The sequence below is a fragment of the Schistocerca americana genome, chromosome 2, assembly GCF_021461395.2.
Source record: "Schistocerca americana isolate TAMUIC-IGC-003095 chromosome 2, iqSchAmer2.1, whole genome shotgun sequence".
NCBI lineage: Eukaryota > Metazoa > Arthropoda > Insecta > Orthoptera > Acrididae > Schistocerca > Schistocerca americana.
Window position 1 is genome coordinate 616,239,475 of NC_060120.1, and position 20,899 is coordinate 616,260,373.

The 20,899-nt window shown below is 39.0% G+C and overlaps 1 protein-coding gene across 1 annotated transcript in view; it reads left to right on the plus strand.

Moving 5' to 3' along the window:
- LOC124595695 (DNA-directed RNA polymerase, mitochondrial) overlaps positions 1–20,899 on the plus strand; it is a 294,066-nt gene that overhangs the window by 228,076 nt on the left and 45,091 nt on the right. The window contains exon 19 of the mRNA XM_047134553.1: positions 10,278–10,437. Within this exon, the coding sequence (XP_046990509.1) occupies positions 10,278–10,437 (160 nt within the window). The remainder of the gene's footprint in view (positions 1–10,277; positions 10,438–20,899) is intronic.

Sequence of the window (20,899 nt, forward strand, 5' to 3'; positions counted from 1 at the left end):
TGTCTGGCCTCTCAACAGATACCCCACCACTGTGGTTGCACCTACGGTACGGCTGTCTGTATCGCTGAGGCACGCAAGCCTCCCCACCAACGGCAAGGTCCATGGTTCATGGGGGGGGGGGGGGGGGGGGGGGGTTGAATTTATTATCAAGCTCTAATCCCAAGAATTTAACACTGCCCACTGCTTCTATCTGCTTGCCATTGTATGTTAGGCATATACTCTTGGGACACCCCTTACAAGTTCTGAATTGCATGTAGTGTGTTGTTTCAAAGTTTAGTGACTAATAATTGGCTAGGAACCATTGATTAATGTTCACAAATATTTTATTAGCCAATCTTTCTAAGGCTGCTCTTGATTTGCTATTTATTGCAATGTTTGTATCATCGACAAACGAAACGAACTTGGCATCTGGTAATGTTACTGATGAAAGGTCATTGATATACACAAGAAAAGGTAAGGGCCCTAAGATGGATCCTTGTGGGACCCTGCATGTACTTAGTTCCCAGTTGGATGATGCCTGATAGCTTAATACATGGCTCTTCTCTAATAACACCCTTTGTTTCCTGCCAGAGATGTAAGGTTTGAACCATTTTGCAGCATTTCCTATTACACCATAATATTCTAATTTACTTAAAAGGATATTGTGATTCACACAGTCAAATGCCTTTGAAAGATCACAAAATATACCAGTTGCCTGCAATTTTTTGTCTAATGAATTAAGCACATTTTCACTGTAAATGTAGATGGCCTTCTCAATATCAGAACCCTTTAGAAATACAAACTGTGACTGTGACAGTATATTATTTGTGGTAAGATGGTTATAAAGCCGATCATACATTACCTTTTCTAAATTTTTGAGAATACTGGCAAAAGTGAAATTGGACAGAAATTTGACACTATTTCTTTATCTCCCTTCTTAAATAGTGGCTTAACTTCAGCGTATTTCAACCATTCAGGAAATATTCCACTATTAAAGGTCAGTACACATATAGCTTAATATGTTACGTAACTTAGAATCCCATTCTTTAATTAGCTTTGTTGATATTTCATAATACCCCCTAGATGTTTTTGATTTTAAAGATTTTATGATGGACATTACTTATGCTGGGGTAGTGAGGATCACATTCATATTATGGAAGGTACTTTAAATGTCTGGTCTGAGGTATCCCATGGCAGCATCTACAGAACCTGACAACTCCATCATTTCAGTAACAGTTATAAAAAGTTTGTTAAAAAGTTCTGCAACATTGTACACATCTGTCACCAATGTATCATTTACTCTTAATGCCATTTTCCCCTCTTCATGTCTGGTTCTACCAGTCTCCTCCTTCACTATATCCCATATTGTCTTTATTTCATTATCTGATATCACTATCTTTTTTTTTTGTAATACATTTGCTTTGATGCCCATTTTACAGTCTTCAATATTTTGCAGTATTTCTTGTTATGTGCTATAGCATCAACATCAGAAATGTTTCGGATTGACAGATACAGTTTTCTTTTCATTTTACAAGATACCTCTATTCCTTGAGGAATCCATGGCTTCTTTGTAGACTTTGCTCTAACCTTGGTTAGTTTTGGGGGAAAACAGTGTTCAAATAAGGTAAGCACTCTATTAGCAAAAGTGCTATATTTTTCATTCATGCCATTGGCACTGTAAACGTCACTCCAGTGAATGTCTCTGAGGAGTGTCATGAAATAATCAATTTTTGACTTATTGATTACCCTCTTGAGCTCAGATTCAACAGATTTTATATCCTGTTCAGTATTCACATTTAACAGAAGGAACTGCGTGTCATGGTCTGAGTGGCCATTGACTATTGTTTTTGTAATATAATTTTGTTAATTGGATTTCTCTAATAAGATATTATCAATGGCTGTTTGTGAGCAGTTGGCTACCCTTGTGGGGAACTTTACAGTGGGAATTAAGTTGAATGATCGTGTTACTACTGCTGTTCTAGGCAAAATTTATGAATGTGTATGTTCTTAAATTTATGACAGTTCCTGATGAATGTGGCATCTCCTCCTTCCTCCATTTCTGATATACAAAAGTGAGACGCCAACCTAAATCCTGTAACACTTAAAAGTTCTATACCAGTGGTCACATGATGTTTAGAGAGGCAGATTATGTCAGCTGGGTTTGAGGACTCTGATTCATCTATGCAGATAATTAATTCATTAATTTTATGTCTCAGTCCTCGAATAGTTTGATGGAATAAAGATAGCTGGCATTTCACACTGACCGAGTTAAAATTGGACAGTGTTAAATTTCTGCTGGTTGTTGAAAATTCTTAACCAATAGCTGTTTATGCTGAAGTAAAAATCTAGAATTATGTTTTTTGGTTTCTTTCTCAAACTGAACCTTTGTCTCAATCCTAACCTCTCTTAAAACATGTTTCTTTCTGTCCTCCCTACCCTAAAAAAGGGCCTTTTCTGAACCCTATAACCACTGGCATTTTATCACTAATGACAGTGCCTTCCCCCTTTAACTTTCCTGGTATTTTCCTAGCCAGTTTACCCTTCCCTTTCCTTTTGAGGTGAAGGTCATGCCTAGTATAATCCCACCTATTGAGAGAATCGACAGCAACCGCACCAATGTGTGACCCTGCACCTGACATAAGCAGCCGTTCCAACTCCAAATTAACTCTCCTGACAGAAGAGTTAAAATGAGGTCGGTCATGGTGCCCAAGAACTCAACACTAATATGCTTCGATGCTGATGCAATCCTTGCCAGGTCACACTCTATACTGTATCCAGGATCACTGTCAATACTATTACCTGGCCCACCCACTATAACCACGGTGTCTTCCTTAGTGAAATCTTTGCAAAGTGATCCTAAATCCTCTGTCACCTGCACCAGACCAGCACTAGGTTTAAAAAAATTGGTAAGCTGGTATTCTGATCGTAGTTCATTCTGCAAAACTTGGCCAACACCTCTTCCATGGGAACTACCTAACAACAACCCTTTTTTTCTCTTTACTGATTTCCCTACATTCTTACTCTTCAATTTGCTCCTGAAAGTTTGTTGTGCCCTGTCTACACCTGCAACTGCTTGAGGCTCACCAGCTTCTAACTGAAGCAACAGGTCAAATCTGTTTTCCACATTCACCATGAACCTGTCAGACAAAGGTCTAGGCCTGTTCCTCCTGTTGCCTGTTGCCTGTTGCCACTTCCCACCTCTCTTCACCCTTCTCCCTCTCTAACCCGTCAAGATCTCCCATGGCCTTGTCTAACTCAGCCTAATGGGTGGCAATTTTCCCCTCCTGTTCTAGTATCTTCCTACCTCTACTACATATCCTACAAAACCACTGATGAGTCTCATTTATTTCCCCTATTCCCACGCCACTACAGTCACCCACATGGAAAAAACTACAGCACCCGTCACACCAAAGCCCTGACCTAACAATTCTACGGCAAGTCAAGCACTTTTCACTCAAGATAAAATGTAATAGTTTATTAAGAATAAGTCAGTTAAATTACAGATAAACACGAAAATATGAATCTTCAAATTTGGCCTACACGCAACTGTGTGTAAACAAAAACAACAATGCAAAGTTTCTGAAATAACAATTTAATCTTTACACTACTTTCTGAAAATGTGAGTTAAATAATGTAGAGGCACGCTACAGTTAAATTGCTGAGAGAGCAAAGAACAATTAAACTGGTCATTGGGGCTCAATTTGAAGCAAGACTCCAGTCAATGAGATTCCAAATCGAAAATGTGTCTGCAGATGCCCAGCTCAGTGGTTGTCTGCAGATGCCCAGGACAGTGGTGGGATACCAGCCTGTGTGTCACCCACAGCCCGATAACTAGGAGTGGTGGGGTGGGGTTCCATTTCTTTTATTAGCAGGACTCCTTTGTTTGTCATTCATGGCACCCTTACAGCACAGCAATATGTCAACAATATTCTACGCCACATGACGGTGCCCTTCAGGGCAAGCCATCTCAATCTTTAATTTCAGCAAGATAATGCTTGCCTACTCACAGTGAGATTTTGTACTGCTTGTCTTGGTGCTTGCCAAACCCTACCTCGGCCAGCTAGTCACTGGATCTCTCCCCAACTGAGAATGTTAGGAGTAACATGGGCAGGGCCACCCAACCAGCTCGGTATTTTGATGATCTAACGTGCCAGTTGGACAGAATTTAGCATAATATCCATCATGAGGACATCCATCAACTCTGTGAATGAATGCCAAGATTAATAACTGCTTGCATAAGGGGCAGAGGTGGCCCAATGCATTACTGACTTGCTCAGTTTGTGAAGCTCTTTTTCTTGAATAAATCATCCAATTTTTCTGAAAATGTAATCATTTGTCCATCCACACATGTGCACCACATCAACTGATTTCTGTCACATTTATATAATTGCTTTGTGGTGTATTTGGGTATGTGTGGTGTTTTAGAGTGTGTATGATTAAAATGCTTGTCATTTTATTACATTGTGCAGTAAATACAGTTATCTTCAGATATAGTGAACCAAAATGTAAACCTGTTATCAATATGCCTCTCAGCTTTTATGCTACATTATTGTAAATTAGTTTGTCAACTAAAATCAACTGCTTCCAGGACTCTTCACTTTTGTCTATGCTTTGCAGTACACCTTTCTCTAGTTTTGTTCATGCAATAGATAACTTTTTAACATTAATGAGGTAGCTAATGAAGTGTTCCTGTTTGAGAATGTGCATAATGGGTACAGGGAAAGTCATACCAACTCTGTTATATGAGTAGAGAGAAATACAGATAAAGGTCTTATATGTTTTCATTCCCATAAATATTTTAGCTTTGGGCATAGCAAGCTTTTGAAGCCATGTTTACTTCTGTTGTGATGTGTGATGTTGGTATGTACAAAGTGTTTGGTGCTTCTAATTTCTTTACTTCTTTTGTCTTTCATCTTTCTAAAGGCTAGGTCCATGAATGGGTAGGGGTAGGGATTGTGGCTGTTGCAGGATCTTGATGAAGAGTTGACTACAGTGAAGGATCCAATCTCAATCTCAGTCTCTCTCTCTCTCTCTCTCTCTCTCTCTCTCTCTCTCTCTCTCTCTCTCTCACACACACACATACACACACACACACACACACACACACACACACACACACAAACACAAAGATAGATATTGTGCTGATACTGAACAGACTAAATAGGAAACAAAAATATTAAAATTCAGCATTTAAAAATATATTCATGTTTGATGATACTACCATGGCAAGTTTTATTGCTACACATGCTCACAAAAGAGAAGTCTGAAATAAGCACTCTTTTATTGTAAAGTAGTTTCAAAATGAATAAGGCATTTCCATTGTGGGAAACGTAGCTTGTATTATTAAGACGCACTGTCTCTCATGTAGTAGGTGCAGATGAACAGGTACATTCTTTCCTCTTAGATTTCTGAGGGTTGTTTCACTCTGTAGCATATTGGTGACCAATAACCACTACAGTCATATGCTGAATCTTCACAAGCACAAAATTTGCTCAAAGAATTTACAACTGATAGGGCTCATTACATTATACTTGATGGTGAATGTTCAATGGAAATCAAAGGAGCATCAAGGATGCCCCAGGGAATGCTGGCAATGATTTTTGTTGCACAATTGTAAGGAAATACAGATATGAACAAAATTTCTACATCGTTGCAGCTGTCTTTGAAATATGGATAAATGCAGCATAATACCCATAAAAAAGAGATTGAGGGTATCCATTTATAAAGATATTGTTAAACTTTTGGATCTAGTCACATTTTCATTTTAAATTGGATGAACTTGTAAAAGTAGTTGGTGAGAAAGTAGGCAGAAACCTTAGATTTGCCAGAAGTGCTCTTAGAAAGTGGAATGCATTCTGTAAAGGTAATCACATATAAGACCAACTCTAGAGTACTGTCATGCATTAGGTGACATGTCAACTGACATCAAACAAATTGAGAGATGCAGTGCTAGGTTCAGAAGAGAAGAGAAATTAGGGCATGTATTGAGGCTCAGTATGCAGATGGAACAGGACACAAAACTGCAAAGTTGCTTCAAAGTGAGTTATCAAATTTGGAAGAGGGCCTTTTAGGCACAAAGCTTCCTTATTTCACAGCCTTTTTGTTGTGCCTATCTGTGACTCAATATCTTTGCTATATGGTGAACAGCAATCTAGTCTTTTCATAATACTGTCAGCTAGTAATCGTGAATACACTGTTCAAAAATCACAAGGGAGAAGGTATACTTGAGAAAAGGCCTGGAGACACAGAAAGATTTCAGCTGGATTAAATCATCATCAGACAGACTCCAGTATCAGATACTGGATTGTAAGACGTATGCAGGAGAAGATATAGACTCAGATCACAATTTAGTAAGGATGAAAAGTAGACTGAAGTCTACGAGAATCATCTGGAAAAATCAGTGATCAAAGAAGCAGGATAATGAAGTACTGAGGAATGATGAGATGTGTTTGAAGTTCTCTAAGGCTGTAGATACTGTGATGATGAATACCACAGTAGGCAGTTGAGTAGAAGAGGAATGGACATTTTTAGAAAGGACAATCACAGTGGTTGGACAGACAAAGATAGATACAAGAAATGTAACTGCAAAGGAACCTTGGATAACAGCATAAATTCTTCAGTTGATCAGTGAAACAAGGAAGTTAAAAAAGTTCAGGAAAGGACAGGAATACAGCAGTATACGTCACTTAGGAATGAAATAAATAGAAAATGCAGGAATGTTGAGACAAAATGGCTGCTGGAAAAAGTGAAGAAATCAAAACATAAATTTGTTGGAGTGCTGAGATAAGGAATGAGGAGATTCTCTACAGAACATTTTCAGCATCTGTCTACAGGTTCACAACTCAAATGCTTTGATTCTCTGCTTTACTGGTGTTCCTACAACATGTGATTCACTACTACAGAAACCTATGCTCCAGATGTACATTCTCAGAGATTCTGCAGAGAACCTCCTCATTCCTTATCTCATCACTCCAACAAATTTTCAACATCTGTGTATAGCATCACAACTCAGATGTGTTGATTCTCTTCTTTGTCTGTGCTCTTACAACCCATGATTCACTCCTACACAATACTATGCTTCAGATGTACATTCTCAGAAATATCTTCCTCAAATCAAAGCCTATATTTGATACTATTGATGACTTTTGGTCAGGTATACCGGCTTTGACTGTGCTTGTCTGCTTTCTGTGTCTCTACTGAACAGGTGAGGAAAGGAAAATATGGAAAACACTGAGAGGAAAATGGGACAGGATGGCTGGAAATGTGTTACTAGACCAGGGGATAACTATCATGGTACTAGAGGCAGCTGTGGAAGGTAAAAACTGCAGGGAAAGACATAGATTGGAATACCAGTACATAAAAAAAAAAAGTTGAGGATACAGGCTGCAATTGATACTGTGATATGAAGAGATTGGCACAAGAGCAAAATTCATGGTAGACTTTGTCAAACTCATTGGAAGACTGACAACTAATAAAAATGGTACCTAAGTGTTTTCCAACTTCTTTCAGCTGTAATCACAGGAATTACCCAGCCTAATGCCAGAGTAATTCATTGTGTGCCACTAGGAAGTGCATTGTTCTGTGACAGCTGTCTTTTTGTGTTATTAAGAGTAAGAGTCTCTGGCATCCCTTTTACTATTTTGGACTATATGAACTGTCTATTCAAATAATGGCAATAATGCTGTATCACATCTGCAAGGAAGTAATAAATAAGAGATCTCCATAGGTGTCAAGTCATTTTTGATTGGAGAGGACAAACAATGAACCTTCATCCAATCAATGTATGGTTTTCTTTTATGTTGCTAATTTTTACTAATATATTGCTGACATAACAAAAATAGTTTGTACTGTTCTTCACTAAGCTCTTTTCATTTGGTGCATACACTCTACAGAAAGCACGCTAAATTCGACACATTGTGTACCTGTTGCTAAAGAAACATGCTTTCCTAAGCTGTAGGGAATAACCCCATGATCGTGCTCAGAATCCAAGTGCACTGCCTCTGTGCTCTACGAGCTGGACTCGGGCAAGCCCAGTGCTTCACTACGCATGCTATCCGAAATGAGTTTGAGCCAACTGGCAGCAATGTACTGCGTGCTCTATGAATGATGCCTGGACTGACAGTCGGGAACATTCAGAAGTAACTACAAAATGTTTTCAAGATTTGTTTATCAGCCACAAGGGTTGCGGTGATACCTCACATGTGGCTCTGGCTTTTCTATTGTCTGAAACAAGTACTTCATTGGGTAGTACACAGGAGTAAACATGTCAAAGTATGTATTATCCTCATCAGTGCATGGTGGGCTATTTAAAGATTATTAAAGTGGTAATGAATAATCTAGTAAAAGCTTTTCAAGCAGTGGTGAAATTAATGATGATGAAAGCTGTAGTGACAGTGGTACAGAAATGTCAAGTGGGGAAGGTGACATCATAAAAATGCTGACTGCTGACATTGGTTGTACAAGAACAGGGTCTGTTAATTGTAGTGCAGATAGGAGTACATTTGCATTTACAGGTACACCAGCTGGAAAAATTCATTTTGCAGATCAACCAAATTTTCACATTCGTTTTTGATCATGGGTTGTTAATAATGAAAACTAATGAGATGAGCAAATTTGCTGAACAGTTTGTAGTTTGATATGTGGACACTCCGAAACAACAATCGTATACGTACGAAGGGGAATCAACAAGCAAATATAGAATTATATCCTTGTTTGTGATGTTATTGCTACAAGATATTTTGAAATGTATTATACAAGGAAATAAATTGTGCAAACACCAATTTTCCAAAAACTAATATCATAAATTAGATTTAGTTGTCTGTTGAAGCTTCTTCACTTTAAGAACAAAAGTTTTTATTCAAGATAGTCTGTTATTCCTGCTAAATTATGCAAGTTGAAATCAGTGGTTGACCATCTGCAGAAAAAGCCGGAAAAAGAGCGTAAGGGTATAACATTTTTACTGGCAAATTTTATACAAGTCCCCACTTATTTTATTTTGTTGTCGCAAAGCACTGATGGCATTGGCATAGTCATCAGTAACAGAAAGGAAATGCCAGCTGCTTTGAGGGAGACAAAACTCAAGAATGGTGAAGTTAAGACTTGTTGCAAAGGGAAATTGATGGCAATGCAATGATGAGATAAGGAAAAGTATTTACATGTTGTCAACTATTTACAGTGACTAACTACAACAAACTCAGAAGAAGAAAACAGTGACAACAAAGTCATAAATTATCTTGAAATACATTGACAGAATGGATGACACCGACATAGATGACCATTTCATGAAAAATTATACAGCAACACGGAATCATCCCTGAAAATATAACATTTTGCCATCTGATGGATGTTGCAGCTCTAAATTCATACTTTCTGTACAAGAAACTCAGAAAATTTGGGAGACTTGATTCCTGAATTAAGCTTTTTGAAAGTTTACTTGAAAAATGTAGTGCACTTGTTAATTCTTCCTCTCAACAAATAAAAGTGAGTCACCTTTGCCAAATTTCAGCCTCACAACGATTGGAAGACGCTTTTCCTAAACATATTCCTTCTAGTGAGAAGAAGCAAGCACCAACAAGACCCTGTCAAGTGTGCTGCAGCAAAACATATGTCAAGGGAAATAAAATAAGAAGAGAAACCTATTTGTTGCGAAGAGTGCGATATTGCACTATGTGTAATATCTTGTTTGGAATTGTACCATATGAGAAGTAATTTCTAAGTGAATATTGTACAACAAAAGTCTATGCATTGGTTCCCCCACTAAAATCCTACCAAAATGATTCAAAAGTAATATGCTTATTTTCATAATACGTGTTGCTGTTGCACAAAGCTTCGAATTGTTGGCAAATTACAATTGCAACAGTCATTTGATTTGAGAAAAGTGCAGTAAAATGCATCAGATTATGCCGCACCGTAAGAAAGCATGGCGAGGCATGCGAAGAATTACATGAGTTGGAGCAGCTAGTGGCCCACTCTAATCCCTGCTGCAACAGCACCGCAGTGGCAGATATAACCAACACAATGGTCATTAATTCAGTGCAAGAAACAGCCAAATTGTTGGGTTAAAGTAAACTTAGATGTCTAGTAAACTACACCTGCCATGTGACCAAATTCCTAAATTTTGTTAGGGTAGCAGAAGAAGGTAATAGGGTTCATTAAAGCTAACCTCTGCATTTAATTTTTAAAGACTGCAGTTAATTAGTAGACAGTAACCAATTTATAGGCACCCCCCCTTAAAAGTGTCAACTGCCTGTTCATGTTTTGCCCATTATTATTTGTCTAAATAAAATTTCAAATTCCAGGTGGAAAGGGAAAGAGCAAAAGATGCACAGAATAATGTTAAAATTGCCCAGGTGTTGGAAGGATTTGTGCAAAGAAAAGTGATCAAACAGACTGTTATGACAACAGTTTATGGAGTCACCAGATTTGGTGCAAGGTTGCAGATAGCACGCCAGCTGAAAGGTGAGTTTCAAAAAATTTAAATTTACATTACATTGAGTTGTTAGATGAAATTTGCATGCAAATGAGAAGAAAAATTGCAAATAAACATGCAAGAATGTTAAATTGGTTAGGTGATATGAAATAATTAACAAGCAAAACAAATATTCTTACCGTGAATCATTCATTTATAGATAGATCATGTCCCATATTCCTTTGGAGAAAGAGAACGTTGTAGGCTGTGGATCAAGCTTGGTATAAATTAACAAAATCCACTACTGTAGGGTATATTTACAGTTATCTGATATTAATATGCTGTATTCAGTTTGTGTTTAGAGAAGTTGTAAAGGGACGCAACAAAATATTAGAAAAGCTGCATTCCCAGGCATATTGAACAGATGTTGCCTATTTACTATGCTTGCTTAATATTTACATCTATACACCAATATCTATAATGGAATGATCATACCTACATCCCCTAGTCATAGACAATATTTATAATAATCATGATTACTTGTGCTGCAAACAAGTTTTTGTAGTTCTTGCATCTTCGTAGATCTTTGCACTAATTTTTGAGACAATTGCTCGGAAGTGGTTCTGCATTTTTGTAAAATGTCATTGATACCGGTATGTTGTTATATGATTGAGATGCATTGATAAACTGATGGTAGGAATGTGCCTGTATGTTCCCAAGTTGATATGCATGAAGTAGATGGTATGTGATAATGATTGAAATGGGGTCCTCTTGACATTTGAAAGATTTATTGATGCAAGAATAAAGATGTGCACTTGTATAGAACACTTCTTAATAATATGTTAGATGCCATACACCATCCAGCTAAGGTTCTACATGTGCTGAGTGGGTTTGAGTCATAGAGATCTAAAGGCTCAGGATAGAAGGGGTACACTGTGTGTTTTATTGCCCCTGTGGTAATCTCAATCTACGTCAACAACTATGCTCTGCAAGCCATCTTACAGTGTGTGATGGATGGTACCTAGGGTACTTATATTTTTCTCCCAGCCCTGGGCTCTAATTTCTCTGATTTTCTCATAGTGGTCAATTTGCAAGATGTAAGGGAATCATCTTTGAATGTATGCTCCTGAAATTTTAACGGTAATAATCTCAGTGATACAAAAGGCAACTCTTATAGTGACTGCCACTGGAATATATTTAACATCTTGCACTTACTAAATGATCCCATTACAAAACATGCTGCTCTTTGTTGGATCTTCTCCATCTCCTTTGTTAATCCAACTTGGTGTGGGTACCAGACTGAGAGGTAGTATTCAAGAACCTTTTATTTACAGTCAGCTGACAGTCCCTACAGCAATTGTTGATCCTCTTCAAGGCTTCGTGCATTTCACTACCGTCTCCTAGCATTGCAACTTTCCCATAGACAACAGCATCATCTGCAAAAAACTGTGTGGCACTTACAGTGTTATCCATAGATCATTTGTTTATATCGTAAACAGTAAAGGCCATGAAGACTGCCTTAGGGTACTTCAGAAATTACCTTTACATCTGTAGATTCCTGGTCTGAATAAAATATTGAATTCAATCTTGAATCCAGTCACAAATCTAGATCCATACTTGGCAAGCTTGAATTCACTAAACAGCTGTGTGGAACTGTATTCAATGCCTTCCAGAAGTCAAGGAGCATAGCATCAATCTGGTGCCTTTGTCTGTAGAATTCTGGATTTTATGGACAAGCAGAGAAATCTGTGTTTTCCAGATACCTGTTTACGACATCCAAGGTGAGTCTTATAAAGGAGATTTTCATTCTTAGAAATATTATAGTGCATAGAATGATCCATATTGTTCTGTTTGCTGGAATACCAGATCACACAAGGTGTCCTTTTACAATGTCATAAAAGAGAAGAGATAACATCAATGATATATAAACCACTCATCACTGGTTGCTGGATAAATGCCAGAGGTAACTGGGATGTGTAACTCATTGCTGAGAACTAAGATTACTTGTGTTGTTCTAGACTGGAGAGTGCAAACATGTAAGAGGTACTCCTGGTCGTCAGTATGCCTATGAACATGAACAGAACTATCATTTTTTCCTAGACAAAAATGATTCTCACCACTGATTGCTACTGGTTTAGATCAGTTCTCAAATGTGCTCTATTTTGTAGACTTGTGTCTAGCAAATTGCTGTTGAGTGTAAATGTGGCAAAGAAATATTGTATTACAGACCCACTTTCTGCAAGTGATTGTTTACCATTCGTGTGACCACATTTGCATCATGAAAGCTCTGCTTTCTGGACAGTTGCTACACTGCTCACCACGGTGGCTATAGTGATTCCTTTATCCAAATGTTTATCATTGCATGGAGGTTGCACTAACAGAGCTCTCCATCATCTCCACCATTGGTAGCTCACTGTTACATCACAGTCCTCAAGAGTTGCAGTTCTTTGGGATCCTATCCCACAAGCCCGCTATTCATCCATCTTTTTCCACTTAATTGCACAGTTAGTCTTTATTGTCATATTCTTTGTGCTACAGACATTACTGTGAGAAGCATGACATAGAAATTCACTATTGTGGAGCATTCAAACAAAACCCAGTTGCTAGTGTAAAGTAACAGTAATGATTTTATTAGCTCAAAAATGTATTTATACACAGTACTCATACTCAGAAATAGTCGCAAAAACTGTTGGCTTATTTATCCCATTGCCACACTAGCCGGTCGATTCCATCCTTGAAGATGCTAGTAGGCTGCTGTCAGATCCAGGTCTGGACCCAGTCACACACTTCATCGACTGTTGCAAATCGATGTCTGTGAATAGCTTGTTTTAGAGGTCCAAACACATGGAAGCCACACAGTGAAAGGTCAGGACTGTTCAGTGGATGTTCCAGCATTTCCCTGTGAAACTGTTGCAATGTCGTCTTCACCGCTTTGGCCGTGTGTGGGAGAGCATTATCATGCAGGAGGATAACGCCACTGGCCAACATGCCTCGGCATTTCGACTTGATGGCTTGTCTAAAGTGGCTTGATAACGCTGGGCATTGATGGTGGTTCCCCGTTCCAGGAACTCGACAAGCAGTGGCACCTTGTGGTCAAAAGAAGGACACCATGACCTTACCAGAACTGGTGTGCATGACCTTTGATTTTTTGGAGGTGGTGAAGTCAAATGTTTCCACTGCTTGCTCTGATGCTTGCTTTTCAGTTCAAAATGGTGACACCACGTTTCGTCACCTGTGACAATAAGTGACAGAAAGCCGTATTCCTCCTCATGATAACGTTGCAGATGACTCAAAGACAGCGCCATTCGAGTATTGCACTGTTCGGCGGTCAGTTGGTGGGGAACCCACTGCGCACAGATATTTTTAAGGTTCAAGTGTTGATGCATTATGGTGTGGGCGGTGCCCACGCTAATGCCCAGTAACCAATGGACCTCATCCTCAATGATTCAGCGGTTGTCCAGGACTAAAGCATTCATTCCCGCAGCCATTTCCAGTGTAATGACATGATGAGCCTGTCCAGGACAAGCATTGTCTTCCAGCAACTCGCACCCCTCAAGGAATCGTTCGCGCCATTCCACAACACTTGAACGACTCAGACTGTACTCGCTGTACACAGCCTTTAACTGTCGATACATTTCACTGCCTCAAACTCACTTCACTACCAGAAATCAAATCACTCCTCATTGTTCGTGCTTACTCGCCTTCATGTTCAGTAGTGGATGATAACTTGTGAGACCATCTTCTCTTCGGTGTGGAACCACACTGGCGCTATGCATTATCAAACTGTGTACACGCATCAGTCTCTCTACCAATAGATGATGCCACCATACCCCCGGTTACGTGGTGTCAACTTACTTGTAAGGCAAAGCTAGATGCACTGAGCAGGTTTCATTTGAATGAACCTCATAGTTTGGCAAGTTGCTGACTCATCTTGCTGGTGGTCTGTGAACATGAAGAGCTAAATTGCAAAGCTCTCTCTATAACTTCTTTTTCTTGCGACTTTGACCCACATTGATGCAGGATTGACACAGTTGTGAACGGATTTGGTGTGATTAATTTAAGGGGTGTACTGTTGCCCTTCCTGTCGCCATTCCTGGAATGGAATATGTGTACCCCGACTGTTTACATGTAGTGTTATTCATGTGAAAGTGAGTGAAAGTTTCTTCTAAATTTTGTGAATCGTCTTATTGAGACAGTTTGTGGGTACCAGCCTGGTATGCACATAGTGGAATTTGGGAAACCATCTAAAAACAACATCCAAGCTAGCCAGCACACTGACCCTCTTTGTTAATCTGCTGGGTGGTTTTCATCTGTGGCTGGCACACCTCCCCATCGCAGGAGTGGTGCTTTAATACCCTCTGCTATCAGGGCATGTGCAGACCTCTCTATATATGCGCATGTTATATTGCAATATCTGCCCACTTTAGGCATTTTTAACTGTGTGTTTTTGGTGTGTTCTGTCAGTGTACATTGTATTAAAATAAAAATGATTTTTAAACATTCATTACATTAATATCCACATATATTATTCACCTTAACAGGTAAGCCTGTGACTTATACCACTTCAAAACTGTTAGTATTGAACAAAACAGTGTGAGTAATTTCTATTATGACAACATTGTATAACTCTTAGTCAAATTCAGTTTGTGTACATAGTGTACAAACAAGATTGTTATAAAACTTCCTGACAGATTAAAACTGTATGCCGGACCGAGACTCGAACTCGGGACCTTTGCCTCTACCAACTGAGCTACCCAAACACGACTCACGCCCCGTCCTCACAGCTTTACTTCTGCCAGTACCTCGTCTCCTACCTTCCAAACTTTACAGAAGCTCTCCTGCGAACCTTGCAGAACTAGCACTCCTGAAAGAAAGGATATTGCGGAGACATGGCTTAGCCACAGCCTGGGGGCTGTTCCCAGAATGAGATTTTCACTCTGCAGTGGAGTGTGCACTGATATGAAACTTCCTAGCGGATTAAAAGGTTCGAGTCTCGGTCCGGCACACAGTTTTAATCTGCCAGGAAGTTTCATATTAGCGCACACTCCGCTGCAAAGTGAAAATCTCATTCTGAAGATTGTTGTATTTGGGATTTATGTGTTTATGCCCCCATCCCTCTCCCCCATGCCCCTGCGCACTCCCACAAGCAATTCTGTGGTCTTGCCCACACCCCACCCTCCCGCTACCCAGTATCGCTCCCCTCTCCTCCACACACCTCTTCTGTCCCTCGCTACCCACTCCAACAAGGACTGCTGCTCACCTTATATGCAGTCAGTCAGACGTTAGTGCACAGAGATGACAACGGCTGTGTGTGTGTGTGTGTGTGTGTGTGTGTGTGTGTGTGGGTGCAGCCATGCACTATAATGAATTTTGCTGTCTTCTGTATGATGAAAGCCTTAGTCTGATAGTTGAATAACATCCATCTGTTTTTGTTTTTTTATTTTTTTTATTTTTCCTGTTGTGCCTTTCTGCCTATCACAACATCCTTCATGTGGTGTGTAGCATAATGTAAGTCACATGTTATTTTATCCATGTTTGCAACATTCCATTGTAACCAAGCAATTACCTACAAAATTGAAAACCAGTTCATGACCAAAAGAAATACAGTTTGGCAGACCATTAGGCAGTGTTTCCTATTTAATATTGTTATCATGTTCTGCCAAACACCAACAGAAAATTTAGTTAATGTTAATATGAGGTTTGTTGTTGATTCATTGCGTAGTAGTTGTAGAGTTAAACATTTTGGTCTAGGACAGTAATTATAAGTCCTAATGCTGAATGGTATAAGTATTGTCAATTATGTTTTGTATTAATTATTTTAGAAAATGCATTGGGTATCAGCTCAAGGATTTTGGTGATAGTGTCACATCGTGTTTTTTGGATAACAACACTTGGGCTGTTCCCAGTGTTAAATGTTCAAATAAAATTACACTTCACATTCAACAGAGAACTCTTTTCTTTAGTTCTGATTGCATTTGTAACCAATGAGGAACTTATTCTCTCTCTGAGACAGATTCTAGAGAAAAATATGAAAAAAAAATGTTTATCATCTATGGGTGCAAGATTTGCCCCCACACTTTTCCTAGCACTTCTCATTGATCATATTTAGTCAAGACTGTAGACTGTGTTAAATCAAGGATGTCAGAGTGTATATGACCCGGACAACTGGGAGATCCGGGAAAAATCTGTGAATTTTTTAGAATTCCGGGAAGTTTACATTGTGTTAGTTTTCAATTAAATTTTTGTAACTGTGACTGGTAAGAACCAATACTTTAACAAAGGATATTACTGTATCTCATACTGCAGTAGTAAAACATGAACAAGGGGGGGGGGGGGGGGGGGGGGGGGGAGAGAAACTTAAGTTGTGAAGGAAATGTACCATATATAACAGCAAAATGCAGTGCTCATACAAGTGTCTGCCAACAGCAAAATGTGTCAAAGGCTTTGGGAAGATGGGAAGACTATGCAGTGCTTCATAACAACAAATTGCCTCCAAAGAGTGTGACGTCACAACTGCTTGCATTAGATTCGTTTCAGCAGTTGCAAGCGAGTTCATGTGCATGTGCAGTTGAGTCGCATATGAGTAGTACCTTCTCCCACTTCTGGCTACAGAAGTGTTGAAGTTAGCTGTTTAAGCAGTAGCAACAAGCAGCCAGATGTTAACCAGAAAAATTTTACTGGCACGCCAAAGCTGCCAGGCCCAGGGTGGGGGCAAACCGAGGTATCTGCCTCATACAGCAATTTCAGTGTGGGGGGGGGGGGGGAGGGGGGCGGCATGGGGGGGCATATTCATATTCTTGAGGAAAAAGACCTTATTACACAAAGCGCCTAGCATTCAGCGCACATTGGTCTATCATTATTCACATGATTTTGAAATGCTTCCCTGTTCATTTTTTAACATTTTTGAACACATTTCAAGTTGATTTCGGAATGAATCATAAGATGATTTTTGAATTGTGTGATGTGTCTGCCAGGGGAACCCCTGTTGCATCTAGAAATAAACTTTCCTGCAGACAAAAGGGAACGGACTATACGAGTGATAACAAGATTGTTTGTTAGAATGAGGAAGGAGAAGAAATGTGTACATCACACAAATTATGAAAGAATATGACAATTACAAATTTATATAAAAAGTTCGTACTGCTACTTTTTGATCTCGTGCTTCAGAAGCTAGAGCGTATGAATGAAATGTGAAACAATTTTCTAACATAAAACGTTTTGCTTGTAGTCGGCCTATTCTTTCTACATTTTAAATTCAGTGCATTAATGTGATCTTAGTAAATGGGTATTGTATAATGAATCTTTCATATAGTGTTCCATTAAAAAAGGTACATTGGTTTCTTTGTTCTAGTTGTAAATAATTGTCATGTATTATTGTTTTTTCTGACATGTTCTACGTCCTGGAGGACCTCCTCACTACAGATCAATTGGAATGAAAGAAAAAACTAATATAATCTTATCTCCTTTTGTTGTAGTTGGCTCCAGTTCTTCATGTCTAGGGATCTGATTCTTGAAACTGAAATTTTCACATTTTAGGTTCTCATGTTCCAATTGATGTAAATAATTTTGATGAAGGACTATGCAGATTTTTTGTTTTCATGATAATTTATTGTCTCCCATTTTACTATATCACACTGCCTTCAGAATTTTCACATTTTAGGTTCTCATGTTCCAATTGATGTAAATAATTTTGATGAAGGACTATGCAGATTTTTTGTTTTCATGATAATTTATTGTCTCGCATTTTACTATATCACACTGCCTTCAGAATTTTCAAATTAAGAAAGCAGACATTACATTGTTCTTCCAAAATACAAAAACACCTCTGATCACATCAGAGGCATGCCAACTACTACCTCCTCACTCTACAGGAATAACGATTTTCCAAAGGGTTTACAGATTTTTGTGACAAATGAATTTCTATTAATTTTGAATGAATCCAAAAATAAACATACTAAACAGTATCAGAATACATAATTAATAATAGAAATTTTAAGTGTGCCAAATATCTCATAATTTAAATGTTTGTTAAAAAAAGATTTCAAGTGTGCATAAGAGTTAGTACATATCGATTGTAACAACAAAAATAAAGTAATTCAATATCATAGTTATTAGCTTGAAATATAACACATTGTATATAAAATTATATGAAATTTTTCATTTAAAGAGTTGAGATAATATTGACCCATTCAGAATTCAAAAAGTAGTTCTGGTATTGACTAATTCTGTTGAGGAAAAGTTATGCTAGAGGAGGATGCCCCTTTACAGTACTCAGATACAGAGGTAAGTAAACAAGGCATAATATGTTGCTGCAGTCGGCAATGCCTATATAAAACAACAAGTATTTGGCTCAGTTGTTAGATCAGTTACTGCTGCTGCAGTGGCAGGTCATCAAGATTTAAGTGGGCTTGAACATGGTGTAATAGTTGATACACAAGTGGTGGGACACAGCATCTTTGAGGTAGCAATGAATTGGGGATTTTCCCATATGACCATTTCACGAGTGTACCTTGAATATCTGGAATGCACTAAAACATCAAATCTTCAACATCTCTGCAGCCAGAAAAAGATACTGCAAGAACAGGACCAACGACGACTGAAGAGAATTGTTCAAAGTGACAGAAGTGCAACCCTTATGCAAATTGCTGCATATTTCAATACTGGGTCATCAACAAGTGTCAGCATGTGAACCATTCAACGAACCATCGTCAATATGGGCTTTCGTAGCCGAAGGCCCACTTGTGTGCCCTTGAAGACTGCATGACACAAAGCTTTACGTCTCGCCTGGGCTTGTCATCACCATCATTGTACTGTTGATGACTGGAAACATGTTGCCTGGTCAGACAAGTCTTGTTTAAATTGTATCGAGTGGATGGACATGCACGGGGATGGAGACAACCTCATGAATCCATGGACCCTGTGTGTCAGCAGGGTACTGTTCAAGCTGATGGAGGCTCTGTAATGGTGTGGGGCATGTGGAGTTGGAGTGAGATGGGATCCTTGATATGTCTAGATGTGACTTTGACTGGTGACACGTACATAAGCATCCTATCTGGTCACTTGCATCCATTCTTGTCCATTGTGCATTCCGATGGATTTGGGCACTTCCAGCAGGACAATGCGCCACCCACACATCCAGAGTTGCTACAGGGTGGCTGCAGGAACACTCTTCTGAGTTTAAACACTTCCGTTGGCACTGAACTTCCCAGATATGAACACTATTGAGCACATCTGTGTTGCCTTGCAATGTGATGTTGGGAAGAGATCTCCACCCCCTCGTACTCTTATGGATTTATGGACAGCCCTGCAGGGTTCATGGCATCAATTCCCTCCAGCACAACTTCAGACATTAGTCGAGTCCACACCACACTGTGTTGTGGCACTTCTGTATGCTCGCAGGGACCCTACATGACATTAGACTGTTGTACCAGTTTCTTTAGCCCTTCTTTGTATATATTAATTTAAACCATTAACTTTTCCTATTTGTGAGTTCACATTACTTAACAGTAACATTATTATTGGTTGACTACATCATGTGTCCCATGCTCTGAATATATGGTCATTGGCTGGTGGGATCATGTGACACAAGCTATGATTCATTGACAAAAGTGTTTCACAGTCATAATTTTAGTGGTTTGGAAACTAATGTGCGTTACTTGATGGAATTCATATTTATACTTTCATAATAAGAAAATACATGTTGCACATGTTTCTGCACATGAAAGATCTTTCCAAAACATATTTTTCTTCCGTGTTTCTTTTCCTAAAGTGTTGGGAAGTTCTACGACTGTGTATAAAACCTTTACTGTTCAAAGAATGGATGAATTTTATAGTTCCAAGGGAAAGCATACTGTCCCTTAACAAGGAAAAGTGCATTTACTCCCAGAAAAAGCATATTTTTATCTGGGAAAAATCCATATTTTTTTTTTTCTTGTCCATGTATACACTCTGAAATGAAACAACACTGCAGGTGTAATTGAATTCTTTATTCAAAAGTAATCACTAGAGGCCTGAGCATAAATATTCCACTGTTTCACGAACTGAAGGATTTCCTGTGGCTCAGTCAGGAGCCAGTCATTCACTGTACCATACAGTTTGTCATCTGAGTTGAAACACTTTCCTTTGAGGTGTTTTTTTAGCAGACCAAACACATGAAAGTCACAGGGTGACAGGTCTGGACTGTAAGGTGGATGCTCAAGCTGCTCCCACTTCAGCTTGGCCATTACACTTTGTGTGACCTTGGAGATGTGTGGACAAGTGGTGTTATGGAGCAGAATCGCTCCCTCTGTCAGCAGCTCAGGCCATTTCTTCTTCATGGAATTTCATAGGCTGCAAAGTGTCTCACTGTACATGCCACTGTTCATAGTGTTTCCATGCTGAAGGAATTCAATGAGTGTCACACCATGGATGTCTTTGAAGATAGCGAGCATCATCTCACCTGCCGATGAGGACTCACCTTTGAATTTTGGTGAGGAAGGTGACGACGCATGCTTCCACATCCCTAGAAGTCTC